The 25051-nt window shown below is 36.2% G+C and overlaps 1 protein-coding gene across 1 annotated transcript in view; it reads right to left on the minus strand.

Moving 5' to 3' along the window:
• Positions 1 to 25051, minus strand: part of ubr3 (ubiquitin protein ligase E3 component n-recognin 3) — a 151766-nt gene that overhangs the window by 9280 nt on the left and 117435 nt on the right. Inside the window, exons 34-36 of the mRNA XM_056464685.1 lie at positions 4141 to 4248; positions 1667 to 1792; positions 567 to 743 (exon numbers count right to left, since the gene is read on the minus strand). Coding sequence (XP_056320660.1) covers positions 567 to 743; positions 1667 to 1792; positions 4141 to 4248 — 411 coding nt within the window. The remainder of the gene's footprint in view (positions 1 to 566; positions 744 to 1666; positions 1793 to 4140; positions 4249 to 25051) is intronic.

The following is a 25051-nucleotide window of genomic DNA, read 5'->3' on the forward strand; positions in this document are numbered from 1 at the left end:
AAAACAATATAAAGTAAATGTTAATCATTTTCAATGGCGTTTGGGGGGGGTCTGTGTGTGTTTTTTAAAAAATTATTTCAGTAAGCTCAGACAAAATCTAAAAATGGGTTGACTTTGGTGAAACCTTCTGGCTTACGACTGTATAAAAATAACTATAGAACGTACATGGCGATAGTTTTCAATGGAGTTTTGGGGGGTCTGTGTGTTTATGATGAGTGTGTGTGACACATTGAACACTTTGTATAGACTCAGACCTTCATTGATTATACATTTTATCTGCATTATGTTGAATTATTGATTCTTATTGGACAAAAAACAACAACAAAAAGCATTAGATTTGAATATTTCCTCTTCATTTCCTATGGGTGGACGTTTTTGTCCAAAGGGAAAGATTAAGGAATTGCTGCTGTTTTTTTTTTCAACCACTTAACATTGTTGAATCGAGTTTTTACTGAAGCCTTTTCGAATATCTATTAAAATTTTATTTTTATCATTATTGTATTATTTAAAACCTTAACGCATTATATTTATATACTTTTGCTCCAGGAGGAAGAGCAGATACTGACCGCAGACTGCTGAGAGGGGGTATCGGACAGAGCGATGACCTCAGAGCACCACTGACTGATCAAGTCAAAAGCACTGATGTTCCACTCCAGACACGCTGCGCTGCTCATGGATCCACTGCACTGAACGGAAGTAGCTAAACCCAGACAGCGCGTCAGCAGAGAGAACTCCTCCTCCACCTGTCATACAGCAGAGAAGCAAACAACATCCATCATTAAATCACCTTCATTTCAACAATACATTTAAAGTGTGCTGTAAATCTACATATACAGCGAGTACACCCCTTACAGATTTCAATTAATATTTTCTATAGGATTACCAATAGGATATACATTAATTTTATATACTTTCATAATAGTTTTAATAATTAATTTCTAATAACTGGTTTATTTGATCTTTGCCATGATGACAGAACATAATATTTGACTAGGTATACACTAGTATTCAGCTTAAAGTGTTATTTAAAGGCTTAACTTGGTTAATTAGGTTAAAAATAGGGTAATTAGGCAAGTCATTGTATAATGATGGTTATTTCTGCAGACTATCCAAAACAAATATAGCTTAAGGGGGCTAATAAATTTTTTTTTTTAAAGATTTATTTTTGGCCTTTTTGCCTTTATTAAGCGGATAGGACAGTTTTACAGACAGGAAGCGAAGTGGGAGAGAGAGAGGGGGTAGGGACGGGAAATGTCCACGAGCCGGGATTCGAACTCGGGACGCCCTGAAGTGCTACTGCACCATATGTCAGCGCGCTAACCACTAGGCTATTGCACTGACGGGGGGGGGGGGGGGATCTAATAATTTTGACATTAAAATGGTTTTTAAAAAAATTTTTAAAACTGATTTTATTCAAGCCGGAATAAAACAAATAAGACTTTCTCCAGAAGACAAAATATTATAGGAAATACTGTGAAAATTTCCTTGCTCTGTTAAACGTTGTTTGGCAAATATTTAAAAAAGAAATTAAAATTCACAGGAGGGTGAATCATTGTGACTTCAACTGTATACAGCAGCAAAACAAAATATAGCAATGTCTTATTTATCCAATATTGTGCAGCCCTAGTGTGTGTGTGTGTGTGTGTGTGTGTGTGTGTGTGTTTACCAGGCAGCCGGGTAAGCTGTCTCCATACAGGTGGTGCTGCAGTAAACAGGAGAGTCTCAGGAAGGGCAGACAGAACTGCTGGAGGCTGAACTCAATGGACTGAGGAGACCAAACACTGGAGCTCAACTACAGAGAGAAGACAGCATTAATAACAGCTCATTTCCTATTGATAATAGTGTCTTTAATGGCCCGTTTCCACTGAGTGTTACGGTATGCTTTTATAAACCGTTTCCACTGTCAAAAGGAAGCTAAACGCAAACCATACCGTACCACTTTTTGGGTACCCTTTGCAAAGGGTACCTTGCACAACTAAAGCGTACCAAAAGGCAGAGCAAGACACGCAGCTGAACGCTATTGGTTTACAGAGATACGTCGCTTGTGCAAAAAGCCAGAATGAAAACAAAGTAACTGCCATGTTTTAAATACACAGCCGAGACATTACACGTAATAATATACACATATAATAACAAGCCAAGGTCGACCTGAGCTCAAACACACCTTGTCGTCGTCGTCTTGATGAACAGCCACGAAGCCAAGTAGAAGAGCAGATTCTACCCTGTGCCCTGTAGTTTTTTACAAGGCCGTCTAAAGCATGAGCTTTGCTTTGCTTTCTCGCTATAGCTCATGTGTGCATGTATATTGGAAATAACAAACGTCTTGAGCTTATAATAACCTACGTGTGATTATTGAAGTGCTTCTGACATCCGATCCTATCAGAAACTAACAAACGCGAGATTGAAGCGCGAAAAAAACAAAGGAGAAGCTGGAAAAAACAAAGGAGAAGCTGGAAAAAACAAAGGAGCAGCTGGAAAAACAAAGGAGAAGCCGCAAAAAACAAAGGAGAAGCCGGAAAAAACAAAGGAGAAGCTGGAAAAAACAAAGGAGAAGCTGGAAAAAACAAAGGAGAAGCCGCAAAAAACAAAGGAGAAGCCGGAAAAAACAAAGGAGAAGCCGGAAAAAACAAAGGAGAAGCTGGAAAAAACAAAGGAGAAGCTGGAAAAAAACAAAGGAGAAGCCGGAAAAAACAAAGGAGAAGCCGGAAAAAACAAAGGAGAAGCCGGAAAAAACAAAGGAGAAGCCGGAAAAAACAAAGGAGAAGCCGGAAAAAACAAAGGAGAAGCCGGAAAAAACAAAGGAGAAGCCGGAAAAAACAAAGGAGAAGCCGGAAAAAACAAAGGAGAAGCCGGAAAAAACTAAGGAGCAAACGATTTTCCGCAAACATGAACAAACTGCCATGTTTAACTATTATCATCACCTTTTGGACTATTTTGAACTCTTAACGACAGAATTACTCTCTAACAGAGGTTAAATGTGCTGGTGAAGATTAAAGATACAGATGAGAGGTTTGCACCGACTGTGGGTTATATGCTGCGCGTTGTTTTTGAACCCAAATAAGGACTAAATGTATTGTGTGTGTAGTTTTATTCTGTAATTTGGAAACATCGGAGATTGTAAGGGTCTGTATGTGTTCATATGTTGCATTTATTTATTTATTTTATGTAAATCGCAGATGTTACAGTAGGCCATTTTGCATCAATGATCTCATAATCAAATCATGTTCATAGAAAGGTTAGTAATGAACATTATCCACAAGTATGTACGTGTATAAAGCATCTGTTTTGTAAGAAGTGCTTCTCATATGATTTGTAAACGACCCGTACAGCTTTACTTTGACATTTCCTCAGGCGAGAATGACGTCGACTGAAACTTTGTCGCACACCACACCCACCAAAAGGGTATCATTGGTACCCTTTTAGCAGTGGAAACGCGAGCCTGATAAAGGTGACTCGTACCGACCCGTACCGTACTGTACTCAGTGGAAACGGGCTATAAACTAATGTTTACAGACAAGTCTTACATAAGAAGTGACTCAGAGATAACAAACAATCAACTTCCGGCTCAAACCTTCCTTACTAATACCTTACTAACTATTAATAAGAAGCTAATCAGTAGTTTGAGCTAAAAGTCTTAGTTAATAGTTTGCTAATTGTTTGTTAATAGCGTTAATTGTACATTAAAATGAAGTGTGAGCCTGGGTTCACACCAGACGTGAAGCACTGCATGAACTTTTTTCCATTTCACACAGTTCAGTTATTTGAACTTGGGCAGTAGAAGCGATCAAGACCAAATAACAATTAGATCATGATAATTCGGCTCTAATCACATGTAATTATGTGAATTAATCCTGTGAATACTTTAATAAATTTGTGTTTGGTGTGAACCAATCACTACATAGTTGATTCTCATGAAATGAACACTGGTTTTCATCAAGAAAATCATCTTGAAAGTCTACATTACTTTTACCGATGCTGTAGGTCAGTGATAGACAATCAATTTCTGTTAAATACAATTACAGCAAGTCACATTATTAGAACACTATCTGTTTTTATTTAATTAATAATGTGATTAGGTCGTAAAACCTTTACAAAACCAAAGTAGTGGTGTGTGTGGATCCTTCATAACTTTAGACTCACAGCGGATGTTTCCTCAGAGTTGGTGTCGTACACGTCTTTGGCCTTCGTCAGCTCAGAGATCATGTGACCCAGGAGGGATTCCCATGATTTGTCAGAGTTTGGCAGGTTCTGTAGAGCAAAAATAAAACGCTTGAAATCTCTACACTGGAATCAAAGTCACCTAAACAGAAACCCACAACTCTGTTTTAAATACCAGTGACAACTAAGACAGCATTGCTGGTAATCACAGATGGATCTGAACATTCAAAGGCCGAAATTTCCATATGTGTGGGGTTTTTTTGTATTAAAATCTGAAAAATTCATCACTTGCACACAGAGTTTGATGCGTATTACTTAATCCATTGCAAAATAATTCACAAAACAATACAAAATGGAGTCTTCGAGGAGTAAACACGAGTCTTCTCCCTGGGTAACAAAAGAAAAAGAACAAGAAAATATTGGGTCCATCCCATCCTTAGATTGCAAAGAGACTAAGCTGTTGTACCTCCTTATCAAAGAGCTCTGGGATTATCCTGACCCATTTAAAGTTTACCTCAGGTTGTCCGTGGCTCAGTTTGATACTTCGCTAGCGATACTGGAATCACATATTTAACAAACATTTCCATGAACCAATCGATTCTGAACGGAGACTGGCAGTTTGTATGGAGGTACGGAGATACAAACAGACCAACGCCATCTCACCGCAATTCGTAACTTTTTAATTCAGTGGCTAATTCGTATATGAATTCATATGATCTCACTCCTACGATTTAGTACGATTCACTCATCCTGCAATGGCGGATGGGTTTAGGGGTGGAGTTTGGTGCCACGCCTCCTTTTTAAAAATCGTACATCGTTGTACAACTGAATTCGTACGAATTAGCCACTAAACTGACAAAACATAAAACAGTTGCGTTTCCTGGTGAGATCAGGCTGAACAGACATATACACACACACACACACACCAAACCACACTGAGAAACTAGCACGCAATAAACAACAGAACATTTGTATTATTTTAGTTTCTCTGACGCCATTTTAGATTTTGCCTTTCACTTAATATGGCGGCCATGTCAAAACACCTCTCAAAAGGCCTTTTCAGATGTGAAAAGACAAGAAAAAAATCATGACAGCTGTTGCGTTGGCAGGTGTGTTTGTTTGTGTGTGTTTGTCTCTCTCTCTCTCTCCCTCTTTCCACCTGCAGGCCCCGCCCTAACTACCTAATGTGCCCTGGGATTGGAGGAAGTAACCCAGGGCGTCCTTTAAAAAGAGATCAACGGGCGTGGGGCGGGAGAGCGAGTTTTGTTGGCGTGTTGTTGAGATTTTGATAAAGTTATTTCTGTTGTTGAGTTGTTTTTGTTGATTGTGTTTCTCGTGCTGTTGTGCTAGTGTTGACTTTGTGTTGTATACCCATCCGTGTTTCCCCTTCCTATTATTTTTGTTTTAGTTTGTGTGTTTGTTGATTGTTAATATTGTAAATATATACACGGTAATATTGTAAATATATACACGGTAATAGGCAGTAGGGGTTGGACGCCACTTTTCGTTTTTGTAAATATTTTCACCTGTGTTTATGTTAGTCAGGGAGATTTTTGTTATTTTATTAGGTGTAGTAAGTTTCATTTGGGTGTTTACTTAGTGTATTTTTGTTTATTATTTTTCTGTAGGGTTCACCCCGAGGTATTTGGCTTCACTTTTTTTCTTGTTGATAAGAAAAGACAAAAAAAAAAGACAAATAAAGAGACCCTACATTAGGGGTTATTAAAAGTGAATTGTATTTGTCGGGTGTTCTTTTATGTTGCGGCCTTGACCAGGGTCGTAACACAGCTGAAAGTCGAAAATCGAAAGAAAATCGAGCCTGATTCAATTTTTGAATGTTGGACAAACCTTTCGGCGGCAGTGAGATCATGAGGTCGAATTTATATTTTAACGTGTTATAATCACGGACAAAACCTTCGGACTCGGTGTGCAATAACATTTACAGTTTGCTGTGCTCTGAAACCTAAGCGTGTTGATTTAATTGTCAGCAATTTACAAAAGCAATGAACATTTCAGACACAGAAAGAGATTCTCTATAATGACTCTATAATGTGGACTGATGAAATGAAACTAAGTCCATTTATTTCCCACAAACCCCCTCAAAACAGGCATTTAAGTGAGTGCAGAAGCATTACTAATGACCTGTTCTGTGCTAATGAAAACTGAGATTTATCTGAAGGTTTTGCTCAAGCAGCTCTTCATATGGGATCTGAATAAACTGAGGATTATTGCCATCATCCACTTCAACAAACAGGATTGACTGGCAATAACATGTTCGCGCCTTTTAGAAAACGAGCTTATCATGGAGGGTCTTGGTGTGCAATTTAATCATAATAAAAAGGACATTTCCCATTTTCCAAATTGAAATGGACGAGCCACATTAAAACAATGTAAAATAAACAGTACAAACAGCTAAATATAAGATTGTTGATTGGTTTTTGAGAGTTCTTGTAGAAATAGAACATGCATCCTTGCTAAATTGAACTTATAACAAATAAATTACTAACAAGCCAAACTGTTGACAAGCCAAGTTATTTAGCTTAGCCCACTGGTAGACTATTAGCTTGTTTTAAGGAAAAACTCACTCATATTTGGAATTATCCTATCTAAAAACGAGACGATATTTTTAGATATTTGGACGAGAACAGACACAAAAATCCAAGGAGGAAAAGCACTTTTTTTTTGCAGTACTATTGATGTATTGTGGTAAAATAGATGATAAAGATGCTTTAAATTAAGCAAACTTTAACTTCAGCCGGTTTACCTTATGCAGGGGCCAGGGGGTAGAATGCAGTAAACACTATGTAGGGAATATGTTTCTTATATGACTCGTAGGGGGCTGTTTGCACATGGTGTAAAGGTTTTTTTTCATTGATCCAATCATAAGTGGACAATTCTAGGTCTGGATGGGGTGCGAAATGTTTTGAGCTTGTCCACTTTCAACCACTTCCAGAGGTGGCTGAAAACAAATCGGATCGGATTGCTTGAGGCTGATCTATACTTTGTGCGCACACAGTCATGATTTGTGAAGGCTTTTATACTTACGCGCTCGCTATTATATTATTATTTGTAACAATAGGGGCCGACTCGGATTAACTGTCATGACGAAATGGTAGTAAAGAAGTCAGCGAGAGGAGTTGCTAAATTAATGAATTTAACTATACATAAAACAAATTTTGTGGATCACTTGGAGGACACTCGCGAAAATGTTTGCTTTTAATAGAGTTGGGGAAATGAGTAACTTAATCCACCTTTCCACTGCAGGCGACATTCGGACACGACTGTTGGAATGTGCCCCCTAGTGGCACTGAATTTTCATAGTGTCCAAAATAAAGGAGGGCAAATAAACAAGTCTCTATTGTCTGTGCCTTCACTATGGTTGGTTGATTAAATGAATGAATGAATGAATGAATACTAGAAACTCAAATTTTGTATGGAATGCGTACACAGTATTAAAATATCTATATATTTTTACTCGTATATAAATAGACATTTTAAAAACGTCCATTTCATGCTAACATTTGAGCGCTAGTTTTTAATTCGCTTTCGATGTTCTAAAATATTTGTTAAACAAATAAAAAAAAAAACAACAGCATATACACATCTTAAAATTGTAAAACATTGTAAAGTTTTCATTTAATACTTTACCGTGGCTACTTCTTTTTAGCTGCCATTAGTGTTGTTTCTGCTTATGTTAAATTGTTGGGTGGTCTGTATTGTATGTTCTTTTCCTGGTGTGGTGTATTCCTGCTCAACATTAGTTTCCTTTATTGGGACAAAGAATAATAAACTGAACTGGTAACGCTATCTTACTGCAATTCGTAACTTTATGATTTAGTGGCTAATTCGTATGAAATCCTACAATCACATCCGTACAATTTTGTATGATTTGCTTATCCCCCAATGATGGTTGGGTTTAGGGGTGGGGTTTGGTGCCACGCCTCCTTTTAAAAATTTACGTTTTTTTTTTTCATTTTTTCCTTGAACAATTTGGTATGATTCCTAGTTAAATTACTTTCGATGTTCTAAAATATTTGTTAAACAAATTTTTAAAAACAAACCAGCCAATGTAAATGTGTAAAACAGAATGAACGTGTCCAGGCCTAATAGTAGTTGATGTGAGATTAATTAAATTAATTATCTATAGTTTCATTAGTCAATGCATAAAGTAACCTATTTATAAAGCTTTTTTAATTGTTCTCGTAGGTTATTTTAAAATAACTTTTATTTATTGTTACGAAAATTGTGCCAGCTTTCACAGCGTTAAATAGAGAAATTCAACACCCATCGACAGACCCTCCTACATCAGAGGAGTGGTTGAAAGTGGACAAAAGAGACGAATCGAAGAAAATCCATTTTATAAATGCAGGGTTCCTCACAATTCATTCATATTGTCTGAACATAAATCGATTAAGTTAAATTTACAGATTTAACTAATTTAAGTGGATTGAATATTAGAAAAATTAAGTTGTCCCAACGAAATCTGAATAATTGTGTTTTTTCAGCTAATTTCAATAAGTAGTTTGAACAAGAAATAAAATGTTTTTTTGGGAGTGGGGGGGGGGGGGGGGGGGGGCAGGGCCTAAATCAGGTGTGTAAAACAACAGATACATGATCAACGTTCAGTGCGGGAAATTGTGAGAACCGTGATTAACCACCGTTAAACAATCAAATGGTTGAAGTACAGCCCAAAAATGTGCTTTCTGATTGGTCGTTGGGATGATTGGGTATGTATTTCATTAGTCGATGCATGAAATAACCTATTAATAAAGCGTTTTGATTGTTCTGGTAGGCTATTTTTAATACAATTACAATTTTTAACAAAAATTGCTCTAATTTTCAGTGTTAAAGAAAGGAATCCAACATCTTCCACAGACACTCCCTTGTCAGAGAAGCAGTCGAAAGTGGACAAGAGACACATTTAAACACCAAGCATGGATAATAATGTGTCTCTTTCGCGCACTCGTGATCAGATTGACGAAAACCAACTGTAAAAATATGCAGAGTTCCACACAATTTATTCATATTGTCCAAACCAAATTAATTAAGTTCACTTTTTTCATTAAGATTTAACACATTTAAGTGGATTGAACATAAAAAAATTAAGCTGTCCCAACGAATTGTGTTGTTTCAGCTCATTTCAATAAGTAGTTTAAACAAGCAACAACAAAAGGTTTTTTGGTGCAATGCAAACGGGGCCTAAATCAGGTGTGTAAAATAACAGAGACATGTAAAAATGTGCAGAGTGGGAGATTGTGAAGACCAGGATTGAGAACCGTTGACGGTAAACCACTGTTAAAAGGTTAAATGGTTGAAGTACACCCCAGCAATGTGCTTTCTGATTGGTGGTTGGAAGGATAAGTGATTGGGTGATGTGTTTGACAGGGAGGTCAAGCGTATTCATTACCGGTCGTACCTTCTTGGCAGCTCCAGCGTTGCTCCAGGCAAGTCTCTCCTCACGGCTGAATCTGATGGAGAGCGCAGCCAGAGACTGTGTGAACTGCAGACTGTACAACACCTTCACCACACACGTGAAGTGCTCTGCATACAACAAACAACAACATGAGTAATAACACCACCTGATGGAGGATGGTACATTTAAGACAAATTCATCCATGGTCATCCTGTCTATGATTAATCTAAATAAGTTGATTTAAGATTAGGATGAAAGAAACTCATTCAGTTTAACTCAAAATATGTAACGTGAGTTGTTTCAACATTCTGGGTATGTACATTTTAACAAAATCTGATTCAATTACACCATATGATTGAAACATTTAATTCCAGTTAGCTTTTAACAACAAAACAAACAAACAAAGGGTTGCATTAAATATGAATTGACAATCTCAAATCATCCTCATCATCCTCCCTCTGTTCTTAGATGGGATGGCAGGCCAGATCAAAGGTTACTATGGGCCAACTTTGGCCCATGGGCCCTAGTTAGGGCATCTCTCTGCTCTAAACAGAAAAATAATAAGCATTAAAAGGCACTTATTCATGTTTCTGATCTGCTGGGTGGCCAGCATCAGGAAATTCCAATCTTTAAACGCAAGCATAGAAACTCAAATTCTGGTTCAGATGCAAATTAGTAAGATTTAAATGTATAGCAGAAGTGAACAAGAAAGAATACATCCTTGAAAGAGTTTTGGAATTGCACTGTGACCCCCAGAATCGGAATCAGATAATTAAGTCCTTAAAGATTCCCACGGCTATTAACCACCATTAAAAAAAAAGCGTTCTCCACATATTTCGACAGAAAAGTCTACTGTAGATAAAGGTCTGTAACTAGAGGTTATACAAGAAACATTTGTGAAGTGTAAGGCACCATATATATATATATTATAATATTGACGATATGTGAAGTCATACAGCTCTGGATAACTCGGAACAGACCACTAGTCTCTTCTCCATCTTTGATTGTCTCCATAGTCATCTTGACAACACAGACTGCGGTCACACCTCAATGGAAACCCCTCTGCTTTCATTTAATTAATGACGACGAAAGCCTGTCACATACACCTTTAAATGTAGCGAAGTTGGACCCCAGGGGGAGACAGGTCAGACAAGAAGTAGCTTTTAGAAAGAGGAAATAAGATACATTAGGGAAAAGAGAGGCAAAAAAAAAGCCTCACTCAGATTATCCTTGAAGTAGGGCAAAAAAAAAAGCTCCGGCAACAAACACAACAGGGGATGGGAACAGGGAATGTGGAAATAGTCCAATATAGGTCTCGTCTGTTTGTGTGTGAAAGCCTGTAGAGCAGGCATGGGCAAACTTGATCCTCGAGGGCCGGTGTCCCTGCAGAGTTTTGCTCCAACACTAATCAAACACACCTGAACACCCTAATTAGTGTCTTCAAGATCACTAGAAAGCTACAAGCAGGTGTGTTTGATTAGGGTTGGTGCAAAACTATGCAGGGACACCGGCCCTCCAGGATCGAGTTTGCCCATCCCTGCTGTAGAGTCTTAACAGGTGTCCCTGGAACAGGGAGGAGGAATTCAGAGAGTCTCGTTATCTTGTTCTCAGGGGGAATGTGTTTGTCTTTAATCCAGCTGGGGTTTTGAGCCACACTGACCGATTTTATTAATCCTCGATCCCCAAAGTTCAGAATAAATAGATATCTTCAATTTTCTCCAAGGACAGAGCGGCTAGGCACACGACGCGTCACTTCTCCCACGCGTCGATCATGTATCCAGCTGTAAACGTTCCTGCAGGACAGTAGGGTTCCCCCGAACCCAAGCTTCTTGTCAAGAGGATGGTGTCAACTGCGTTCAAAGACCAGTTGATCAATTCTATAATTCCTTATTGTTTGGAGAGCAGGGCAAAGAGAGCCTCTAAGATGGAATAAGACAAAACAAAGGGAGCCAGCCACTAGAGATACGGGAGGGAGAGGGGAAAGAAAATGTGACCACCTTCATGGAGATCTTAGGAAGAAGAATAACCATCAATGAAAAAAGACGTGACTAACGCAGTTCGCTTTTTCTGCTCAGTTTACTTTTTTCCAGCTGCAGGCGCACAGAGCGCAAAGGCAAAAATGCAAGGCAAGTAAAACTAGAAAATCATTCAATCTCAATCCAAAAAAATGCATTGTGTGATCAAGTCTAAGCCAGTTTTACCAATCCTAATATGTTAATTTCTCTGAATAAAAGCATTCGTTGTAATAACCAGATTCAGCCACTCAAACAGCTCTATAGACCCCGGAGCTATCAAGAGAACTGTGGCTCTTTTGTTAAGGCGCACTGAAAATCAATCATGTGACTGAGTGCAGAAAAAGGACATCTGATTTTCTAGAGAGCGTAATTAGCCCTTTGTGCGCGTGAAGCAGGTGTTAAGAAATCCACACACACTTTTACCAACAGACAATGACAATCCATTAACATTCCACATCAGAGACAATGACACCTCTCTCTCTCTCTCACACACACACACACTTCATGTTGTTGTGCAGCACTATGCTTTTCTTAAGTCTTATAAACGATTTTCTGTTGTTTTCAGTCTTCAGAGTGATGTACAGAATCGATGTCCTGTTCACAATGACAGAACACATGATGGAGTCAATCAATGACCAGTGATCCACCAGTAACAGTCATGGTCCATTTAAAACTGAACACACGTGTGAAAGTAAGTAAGCGTGTGTAGGGACAGAGGATGAAAGGTTTTTTAAGTGGTGTAAATAATACTGTTTTGCAGCACAGCCATACATTTCCACACCTTTACGTGTTTGTCAGGAAGTAAGTGTAGTAAAAGGAATTTAAATCTAAATGTTTTAAAATGTGTTTAAATAAATCGACCGAGTTGCTCACTATCGGTGTGCTTTGCTCCTTGAATAGGACTAAACATTATGTGCTGACTTTCTAAACTAAAGTAGGGAATTGGGCTAAAGGATACATCAACATAGAATCGAATATGCCATTTAGCAACAGCTACAATTGTCTTGCATATCATGTGAGGAAAGTACGGTGATGTGATCAGTAGTAAATCTCTTATATATATATCTATATATATATATATGTGTGTGTGTGTGTGTGTGTGTGTGTGTGTGTGCGGTGTGTGTGTGTGTGTGTGTGTATGTATGTATGTATGTATGTATGTATGTATGTATGTATGTATGTATATGTATATTATATATATATATATATATATATATATATATATGTATATATATACATATATATATATATATATATACATATATAATATATATATATATATATATATATATGTGGTATGTAGTGTGTATGTATGTATGTATGTATGTATGTATATATTATATATATATATATATGTATACATATACATATATATACATATATATATATATATATATATATATATATATATATATATATATATATGTATATGTAATATATATATGTTATGTATATATATATATGTATATGTATATATATGTGTATATAATTATATATATATATATATATATATAGATATATATATATATGTATATATATATATGTGTATATATATATATATATATATATATATATATATATATATATATATATATATATATGTGTATATATATATATGTGTATATATATATGTGTATAATATATATGTGTATATATATATATATATATATATATATATATATATATATATATATATATATATATATATATATATATATATATATATATGTATGTATGTATGTATATATATACATACATACACACACATTTATATATATATTTATTTATTTATTATTATAGGTGGGCATAGATTATTTTTAAAAAATCTAGATTAATCTCACTGTAGTCTTGAAATTAATCTAGATTAATCTAATAATAAGTAAGTCTTTGAGAACAGTTTTCTCAAGCCAGGTGGCGCATTAGACCAGGGGCTCATCTCATGTGTCCAAAACGCATCACAAACTGGTTGAGAAACTGCTCTGATAATAATTGGTGATGAAAATAAATGATGTTCAATAAGATGTACTTGTGTTTACTAACTGTTTATTCAGTTAAACATGAACAGTTTTGAACTGTAGGCCTACATAAGCTCAAAACAGTGAATTTTGATTCCCTTAATCTGACTTAAGTCATAACTGAACTAAACAGAAATGGTTCGTTAATAAATTCCATAACACTCACCAGTAATTACTCTTATTTGCGTCTAATACCCCAGTTTGTCACGGAGGTATGAATGAAACGTTCATGAATGAAGATGAAACTGCCGAACTGCAGTTAAAGTCACCCAAAATTACAGGAAACTTACACGAAAGCACTTCACGTAAACACCTTAATTATATTATTGTCTAAGCCAAATAGCTACATTACTGATCTCCATGTAAACGTAGTCAGTAGTGTCTTCGAAGTAAGTGAAAGATCCAGAAGGGCATCCTGCTGATTTGATTCAGAAGGACACTTTTTGTCATACGCCTCACCGGCCAGGTATACATCCACGCTAAAATATCAAGGTGAAAGTCATCATAGCTTGCATGGAACAGACCCAGCTCCCAACCCAACTTTGAGAATAGAATAACGGCGATATATATATATATATATATATATATATATATATATATATTATATATTATATATATATATATATAATATTTTTTTTTTTTTAATCGCCCGATAAGAGTCTTGCGTTAACGGCGAAATTGGCCCACCACTAATATATATATATATATATATTATATTATATTATATATATATATATATATATTATATATAATATATATATATATATATATATATATATATGTATATGATTGGGAGTTTTCCCGGTGGTTTTTTAAATGACAAAAACTATAATTTACATCACTTTTCTATGCGATGGATAAGTGATCGCACTGGTGTTGCAGACAATGCATGTAAATGTATTATGCACTGTAAAAAGTTCTTCAAGGGTGTTGTCTATAGGAATTTATTTTAAAAAGTATATTTCTTCCAATAAATTGATTACCTTTTTTTTTGAGTTAATTCAAGTTTTACCTAAGTAAAAAGTGTGATTGTTTTTGTAACTTATTATTACCTATCAAAAAATTGTGTTTTACTAACCTTCACAATAAATTGCTTTTACAAAACTCTATTTAAGTGTTTACATCCAAAGTAAAACGTCACGGCCCGCCCACATGATGCAGCGTGCATGCAGAACGACATCGTTGCTCAGAGTGTCACCTGTACCGGACCAGTTTCGGATTTCTGTGGAGTTTTGCGGGCTTTATACAACGTGCAACACATGTAAGTAACTACATTGCATAAAGTAAGGTTTTAGCCGAATGAGCACGCTTTTGTAGCACTATATATGTAAACGCGTCGCTAGGTTTCAGACGTTAACTTAAATTTGTCAGTTTGCAGGCGCCATGCGGCCTTACCAAATGCATTAAAACTAGCATTAATCCTAAAAAACTATCGCTAACGTATGATCGGTATTTGTGAGATATGTTACCAGATTATGTTTCTACTTAGTTTGGGTACTTTACAAAAAACATCGTCATTTTGTTTGTCTAGTAACGTTAGCCTTGGTAAATGTGAATTATTTTGTCTTAAATCATTCGTCTTAAACTGGCTCTTTCCGAATTAACGTTAGCTAGCAAAACACTTAATAGCATGGCCTCTTATTCTCGTACATGTCAGTTACAGTTTTTTTCTCAGTCGCGGTGCATTTTTCACAACACTTAGTAGACACTCTACATTTGCACAACAGTTAATGCAGTTCTCAAAACAATTAGTACAAACTTCAAAACCTAGTTGATAACCTGCAAAGCGTGTCACTTGCTCAAATGGATAGCTCATTGCTCAAAAGCAAGTATTCATGTCAATGAAAGTGTCAGTGTCATCGAGATGAAAAGTGCTGACATAGTTTTGAGTAAGATAGTCAGATGGCTTTGTCATGTTTTCATTATGACAGTTTACTCTGTAATTTTTTGCAATGCAAAAAAGTCAGATTTTGGTGACTCTTCCTGAAAATGCTCAAGACAGCACTATATGTCTATTTAACATTTGACATTTGCGCTATTTAACATTTGCACATTTAAAGTTTGCACATATTCATTGCACTGATTCACTTATTTGAACTGTACATACCCACTGCACATGGACATTTGTAATTGTTTATCTATCTGCACACTTCTGCTATTAATAGCATCCTGTACATATATTCATTTATTGTAAATCTGTTCATAGCTAATACAACCTGTATATGTTGATAGTACATCCATCTGTAAATATTACCATAATTTCTCTATAACTGCACTTTATAACTTATACCTGTATCCTGCACTTGCTGCTATTGCACTGCTGGTTAGACCTAAACTGCATTTCGTTGCCTTGTACTTGTACATGTGTAATGACAATAAAGTGAATCTAATCTAATCTAAAAATATACTATTTACACAGCCATTTGAAAACTACAGTAAAGTTAAATCACTGCATTTAGTAAGGTATCTGAGTTCAAGACACTGAATGTGTTCACATTTTTACTGTATATGCTCTTTACAATTCTAATTTATTCACAGCATTGTGCAAAAGAATAAACAACCCTTATTTACAACAAACATAAACTTCCTTTGGGTAGAACTGTGCACAATATTGCTGTACAATAACTGAAACTGAACCTACAGTATAACATACACAGGTCTGTGAATCATTCATGAAATTGTTCAATTTAGAAAACATTTTCAGGAAAAAAAAGATTACATTTTTTTTATATAATTGGCTTGACCGATTTTGACAACTGGTTTAACATTTTTGTATGTAATGACTCATGTAATGAAATGAGGACTATTAGTTTTAAATGGAATGTCTATTCATCATTCATAAGTTTAGTTATTTTGACTGACATGACATAAGCAAATGATAATGTTATAAAACAGCAGAGAGTTTTATGAAAGCAGTTGATGCATGTCCAAAAGCATTGCAATTTGTTGGAAGGAATGAGAAACTGCTAATATTATGTGCACAAATGACTAATTGTTTTGAGAAATGCATTAACTGTTGTGCAAATGTAAATATTGTTGTGAGAAATGCACCAAAGCCACTGAGAAAAACTGTAAAAGTTACATTAACTGATACGTTTGTTATCACAGTTGTTCCTGCTTGATTGAAAAAGATGAGGACTTTTTTGGCGCCTCTCTTAGCAATTCATCATAATAATTTGTAAACGTTTTAACTTAATCTTTTGTATATTGTTTAAAATGTTTTATTTTGCCTTAAACCATTTGTTCAACTAAAAAGACTAAACAATTTTGCATTGCAATAACATCAATGATCCTGATATTTTCCTAAACTCTTCTTTCATTTGTGTTGCTCTTAGAAGACCATCAGATCTACAGGCAGGAGCAGTTCATGGAGTAGGTAAGCTTTTTAGTAACAGGTGGAATTGAGGTAAATGTTTCAGATGTTTGTTGTTATCTGTCATTAGAGGAATTAAGATAACCAAAAGTCAGTTATTAAGAGTTAAAAAAAAAGGAAAATAAATAAATAATTATAAATGACATCCCTCTCTATTTTTAATAATAATTGGAATGGCCTTGTAAATTATGCAGCACTGTGTACCAACAAAGACTAATATACTAAAATATTATAGACTGCATCATGGGACATTTGGACATGCTAAAAATACTAAAGGGACTTTTTTAAATTGATTTATTAAAGCATTTATTAATGCAGGATAGTGTTCTAAAAAGTGGTGCTTTGGGATTAACCCTTTCACAACAGTCGTGCCTGCTCTAAGCGTTGTAAGAGTCAATCAGTTCCATTGGATGTACTGCATGTAAATGTTCAGGAATCAATCAAGCATCTGTTTCCTTGTCAGTCTCAAGTACAGCTGGCTGATACAGTCACCTTTCATGGAACAAGGTACTCAAAAGGCATGATCGTGGCCTATGGTGGTACTGCTGGTCTTCCTGATTTTGCAGAGATTGTCCAAATTGCCCTTTTTGGGGAAAAGGTGCATTTTATTGTGAAAACACTCATGTCCTGGTATGATGAACACTATCGTGGATTTCATCTTGAGAAGACTGATCACATAACTCTTGTTGAACAACAAAGGCTTAGTGATGTTTGTCCCCTGTCAGCCTATATTGTTGCAGAAAAGCTCATGGTGACATTAAAGCGCTACATCTGTCTCCAGTGTTGAGTATGACTTGTTATATAATTGTTTCTTCTACCTTTCTAGAGATGGAACCAACAGTCAGATTCCGGGTCCTCATTGATCACGAGGTCAAAAAACTTACACTCAAAAGTGGCATACCCTCAACTGTTGATGAATTGGTTGCAGCCATCCAAGAACAATTTGCCATCACCACTGAAATCAGTGTTCAGTACAAAGATGAAGAGTTTAATGACTTTTTCACTCTAACGACCACAAAGGAACTTAAAGATAAAGACACACTGAAAGTAGTGCATGTTCCGTTAAACATAACACTGACCCTTGTTCCCCAGGAAAGCACCCCTGATGCCTCCAGTGTGTGCTCTTTATCAGAGTCTGTGACACACTCTGACGTCTCGGATGATACTGTGATTCTCTCTCCTTCACCCTCTGAAAGACAAATCCATGGCCTGCTGTATTTCCAATTCCAACTTTCTCACAATACTGAGCTGGCTTTGAGTCAAGGTAATGAGATTTATTTAAGAGATGGCACCCTACTGACATCACCCAGTGTCAAAGCAGATCTTGGAGCGCCTGGCAGAGGCCATGTTTTGCTATACAGCATACCCCAATGATGCCCAGAGATCTGCAGTAGCACAGGCACTAATAGAAAAGCATCCCTGTTTGAAGGAACCGGGATCTTTTAATGGAATTTATGGGTGGCAACAAAGCCTGAAATACAAATGTGGAAACTATCGTACCAAACGCAAAGCATTGGGAAGTCCTGAACTCCTGATAAACTCAATGAAACACAAGGTGGGAGATGAGAGAAAACCTGCTAAAAACATCAAAAAACCAAAGAGGGCAGAAGTAAATTACCTGCCTCAGCACCCTTCAGGTGATACAGATAACAGCCTTGAGAATGTGAGACTTGAGTTAATAGAAGCCAGCAAGAAAAGGGATGTCAAAAGCATAAATGACATGATGGCCAGGACGTATAGCTGGAGAAGAATGGAAGTGGTTGCCCAGTCCCCAGATGTACCAAAATTGAAAGAAAGATCTGCCCTCTTTGAACCATTCCAGGTAAATGATTTATCACTGACATGATGCTCACTTTTTGTTTAAAGGAAAATAGTGAACAAAGTTGCTAGAATGTGATGCTAGACACTCATAAGGCTGTTTAAGAATGAAAGGTTGCCAATTAATTACACATCTTAAGTGTTCCAAATAACAGTCAAACAATTGATGTATTACAGATAAATGAAGAATTCCGAAGGTGTACTGCAGTTCCACTAGAATCAATGTTTATGTCCCAGCTGGACAAGTACACTCCAAAACTTCTTGACCTGTTTAGTGCGAAGGGTGGAGGCTGGTCAACGCATCAAGAACTTGTTATTGGAACTGATACAGGTGAGGCAAAAGTGGTAACAGTGTTGCAGATGCATATTAATGATAAGTTCTTTTATTTACTTGTCTTGTGAGTAAATAATAAAAATAATTTTTAATTAATCCTAATAAATTAAAGATAAATAAAAAGTGTGTGTGTGTGTATACACAGTTGAAGTCAGAATTATTAGCCCCTCTTTAAATGTTATTTTTTTTTTTAATATTTCCCAAATGATGTTTAACAAATAATATTTTTTTCTTCTGGAGAAGTCTTATTTGTTTTATTTCGGCTAGAATAAAAGCAGTTTTTAAATAATCAATATTATCAAAATTATTAGCCCCTTAAGCTATATTTTTTGATAGTCTACAGAACAAACCATCATTATACAATAACTTGCCTAATTACCCTAACCTGCCTAGTTAACCTAATTAACCTAGTTAAGCCTTAAATGTCACTTTGAACTGTATAGAGGTGTCTTAAAAATATCTAGTCAAATTATTTACTGTCATCATGGCAAAGAAAATAAATCAGTTATTAAATGAGTTATTAAAACTATTATGATTAGAAATGTGTGAAAAAAAATCATCTCTCCATTAAACAGAAATTGGGGAAAAAATTAAACAGGGGGGTTAATAATTCTGACCTCAACTTGTATATATATATATAAAGCTCTAGTACAGAACACACTGATAATGGCATTGTACGTTTGTAGTTGTATTCCCTGCAAGAATCAATTTTTCATTATTGACTTACCAACTATAGGATCGAGTAGTACCTCTGTGGTGAAGAAAAGAGACGTGACTCTGAGATGCCTCATTGAATACATGGGAGAGAGTGGGCAAGAGCTCATCTCTGACTACATTGTAAGTATTGTTTAAAAAGCATAGTTTGACTTTTTCAATATCAATCTCATGTCTCTCTGAGATATCGTACGGGACTAGAGTTAGGGATTAGCTACCATGTCTAAAAACAATATTGTTACTGTTCAAAACACACCTACAAACACCCAGATGTATGTGCAGGAACCAGGGTCCCAAATTAACATTTTGGTTGTCCAGTTGCTTGTAGACTTGATTTAAAAAACACTGTCATATTTTTCAACTGCAAATCCTTGTTTTACATTTTGCAGTGTTTTTTCGACTTTTAGAGTCATAATCATCTGATGATATAACTGTAAGAGTGGCATTTTCAGTTTTGACACTTATTGTTCTGTTTATTCTCATACAGGGAAAAACGGAGAGCAGTGTCCATGAGGACTTGAACATGCGCAATATGCAGATATATGTCTGCTGTGAACCAGATGCAGTGGGCATCATCATTGAGGGAATCCGGTGCTTACTGATCTTGGAAATCTGGCCAGGGCATGTTGCTTGCTTCTGGGGATGACATATGCTCTGAACTTGCAGTATCCACCACAACTTTGCAAAACATTTGAGGTGTTCCAAAGACTTTTTGTGGGACTTGACACACTGCGCCCAAAGCCTTCCTCCCGATTCATGACACTCAAAAACAAACTTCTGAGTTAGTTGGTCAACTGCCAGCCTCACACTAAATGGCAATCTTGTGTTTTATTGAGTTTTCCAGAAGATTGTTGTGAATGTTTAATTGTTAATTGGCTGAGTCTCAAGTTCTGTTTCTTTGCTGCTTCACTCTTGTTCGATGGGCTGTTTAACTAAAAGCAATGTGGTAGTCAAGCACAGACTTCTTCAGTTCCTGGATAAGTGTCCAGCTTCTGGGCACTTGTTTGCTGAAGTTTGTTTGTTATGTCAAATACTGAGGTCAGAGGCCCTTTATTTTATTTTATTTATTTAATTTTTCAAATGTTTTATTGCAATATAGCACAGATTGCACTTTAAACATGTTCGTTATTAGTTTAACATGTTTTATATGTTACATGAAAATGTACTGTACTGTACACACAAGTCAGGCGTTTATGTAAATTGCTCAGGTCAAGAGTGACTGTACTTTAATGTCAGTGTTAAGAGGACACAGATTGCACTTTAAAGGTGTTCTATGTTGCACTTAAAATGAGAAGTTTCTGTAATTTGTAATTGCAGAAACTGCATCCAATTGTTTGTATATGGCAGCTGTTATAGAGTAATAAACGTTGGAAACTAATATCTCTTTCTTTATAATTAAAGTTATGGCAATGCTAACTAATTATTTCAATTGGACTGAGAAAAAAAAATTCTAAATTAAAAAGTAAAAAAATTATTTAACTAAAATCAAAAAGTTTAATTTATATTTTAAATGTTACTTATTTTAACTAAGTATGATTTGGTAATTTACTGAGCTTTGTCACATTGGTTAAACTCAAATATTTTGCTTTATTTGTAGACTCTACTTAATTTTTTTGCATACAGTAAAATAAATAATATTGATTTTACCAAATTAAAATAACAAGAAGTTCACTAAACTTACAAAAAGTAGTTGGAAAATGTTGCCTTAATTTTTTGAGTAAGATCTAAGTAACAGTTTTACAGTGTGCACCCTCCCTGTTAAATTTAATCCAATCCATGTCCTGAAACACACCCGCTTTCACGTCTAATTGTAACGGAGGGAACGCTTCGTTTGTGAATGAATCTCATTCTCATCTTTGTTTTACAGAATGTGCAGCTCTAATTAAATGATTCAAAAAAAGAAAATACATTTTTATCATGACATAATATACAAAAATCTCTTAATTACATTAAACACGCAAGCATGACACATTTCACCATAATATTTGTATTAACGCTTTGATTTTATTAATTTATATTTTCAAATAAATTAAAATTAATGTATTTAATATTAAAATAAAATTCAATGTGGTACTTCAGACTGGAATTGTGGTAGCTTTTATATTGTGGCAGCACGATGGCTCGGTCATTAGCACTGGTGCCATACAGCAAGAAGGTCGCTGGTTCGAGTCGTGGCTGGGCCAGTTGGCATTTCTGTGTGAAGTTTTCCTGTTCTCCTCGTGCGAGTGAGATTCCGCTGGGTGCTTCGGGTCCCCCACATTCCCGAACTACATGAGCTATAGGTAAATTGGATTGACTAAATTGTACGTAGTGTATGTGTGTTGTAAATTAATGTGTACGGATGTTTCCCAGTACTGGGTTGCAGCTGGAAGGGCATCCGCTGTATAAAACATATGCCGGAATGGCTGGCGGTTCATTCCGCTGTGGCGACAACTGATAGGGACTAAGCCGAAGGAAAATGACTAACTATTACTTTTACAAACATACTTTTTCCATCTTTTACTGTATGGAATAAATATAAACAATTGTGATTTTACACAATATTGTATACATTCAATATTTACTCAGTGTTCGTTAAATTCGTTAAAATTTGAAGAGTTCGTAAAATTAAAGCTTGTATATTTTCTCTCTCTGTGAGTGTGTGTGTACCTTTGCGTAAGGGCTGAGGCATGGTGAGGATGAAGATGATGAGAAGGGATGGGACGTCTCTGAAAAGCATGGGCACCTCAGGACGCTCTTCATCACAGTATCTGCACACACACACAAAAAAAACCAATGAAACAGCAGAAACACAAATCAATCACTAAATAGCCTTAAACAACTTTACATCATGTTGATATCCAAGTTCATTTTATCTATATACAGTTAGGGTTAGTGTTTCTCAACCATGTTCCTGGAGGACCACCAGCACTGCATGTTTTGGACACCTCCTTGTCTGTCAACCCATTACAGGTCTTTCAGTCTCTGCTAATGAGCTAATGCTCTGAATCAGGTGTGTTTGGTTAAGGAGACATGGAAAATGTGCAGAGCTGGTGGTCTTCCACAAAACATGGTTGAGAAACACTGCTCTATATCAGGATTTCTATAGCTACATCCATTTTAGTTCTCGTTTATAGTTGCTTTGTCCATTGTATAATTTTTATTTTATTTAGGGAGACCATTTTACTATATGACTAAGGCTATGACTAAGGTTTGGCTAATTCTGGTGCATTTATGTACACTGTGACTGCCAACTAAACAGAAACCTCAACTTCACACATATCCTGGTAATATTTAAAGTATATTAATTAAAGTATTAATGATTAATTAAAGTATCCTATTTAAAGTTGGGTGCTTCTAACTACATGATCCAGATCTTGTCAGGATGTTTTTTTTCTAAAAGCACAAGATGTTAAAGTAATAACAGAAGCATTTATGTGGGCGACCTTGCGTCAAATCTAGTTCTAGCATTAATAGGCAGTGGGTGGACTATTTACACTGATGGCGAATAAAATATAAAGGAAAATATTACTTGGGTAAATATTTATTCTTTTTGCAGAGTGTGTGGGACTGAGTGCAGTGCATTAGAACATAATGCTCAAGTATGAAGGCGCACTCACTATTTACACACACATAAAACTTAATACAGCAATAAATACATTAAATTAATACATGCAAACATTAAAACATGAATATCTTATGATCAAATATCAAAGCAAGTTCTAATATTTAGTCATAAAAAACCGTAGGTACACTTTAAATACATCTTTAAAGAGACACAAAAATGAAAATTATAAAAAATTTAGGTATTTGTGATGCAGCAAGCCCAGAAACTGTTGTGTACACTATGATTTTATACAAAACTCACTTTAATGTGTGAATATTAACGAATATTTTCTCAATTCAAATGAGTAGCGGCTTGGACCCAGAAACAGTATTCCATACGTCACTGATACATCATGACTTTAACAGGCGGATTTAGTGTGGACATCGCCTCAAGTTCCTTCAAAGCTCCAATACACACTTACCAGCACACACTCGCAGACGCCCTGCTGCTTATCAGCAATGACCCTTCAGGCAGACGAACGCGCCGCACACCAGGCACAGCGCAGGGTCTTTAGGAGTCTTTCCGCAGCTGGTGCAGGACTTCCTGTGGTAGTACTGGAAGATGGTGTTGTAATTGTCTGGAAGTTTGCAGGAGACGAGGAGCAGCCCACTGCGGATCCTGACCCTAACAGAGACTGAAGAGACACCACAGGTTCACAATCACACTATATTCAACAGTTCACACGTCATCATCTGGAGTATGCGCTAACACTTCATCCATCTAGCACTGATTGAATAAACCCGTTCAGCCAATGTCTGTGGTCAATGCTGTAAGGTTGGTTTTTGTCTTGTTTCTATTTCAAATATCTAAAAATTCAATCATCCCTTGTATTGCAATCCTTAATCTTTCACTCGTGGACATGTTTGTCATAAAGGTCTGGAGTGTGATACCAATTTAAACCATTTTTAAACAAATGTCGTCACCGTCTTATCTAAAATAAATCCTATTGATTTATGTCATACTTTCTGACATATTAAGGTTTCTTATTTATACATTAATTAAATTTTATAATCCCCTATTCGTTTCCTATGGGACAGATCATGGAGTTACATGGACTTAACATTGTTGAAATCAAGTCCTAATATATGTGTGTGTGTTTGTTACGTGCCTGGGGGTGTGGCTTTGTTGTTCCCTCCACCCCTTTTCCGTGTTTTATTTGCGCTCTGCTGTCCTTCTAAAATCTAGGTGTTCCAATTGGGCTCGCAGAGGTTTTCAGAAGTAGACCAATAAGGAAAGGATGGGGCCTATTCAAGCGCTCCAGTGATGACTGGGAGGAATCCTTCATCTCTTGTGACTGCTCTTTGTCTTTGACTTGTGTGTCTAAACTATTCTCTGGCTTGCTTTATTATTATTCAAAATGTTTCTTATCACCCTGCAGCCCAAGACCGGTTACTTACTGAAGCTAAGCAGGGCTGAGCCTGGTCGGTACCTGGATGGGAGACCACATGGAAAAACTTGGTTGCTGTTGAAAGTGGTGTTTTAGTAAAAACCAGCAGAGGGGCGCTCAACCTGCAGTCAGTCCTAATGCCCCGTATAGTGAAGGAGATACTGTGATTGTAAGCATTTTAGGGATCTCTGTGTTTGTGTGGGTGTTTTGTGTGTCAAAAAAATAATCATTCCAGCAA

Source organism: Danio aesculapii, chromosome 9 (assembly GCF_903798145.1).
Source record: "Danio aesculapii chromosome 9, fDanAes4.1, whole genome shotgun sequence".
Lineage (NCBI taxonomy): Eukaryota > Metazoa > Chordata > Actinopteri > Cypriniformes > Danionidae > Danio > Danio aesculapii.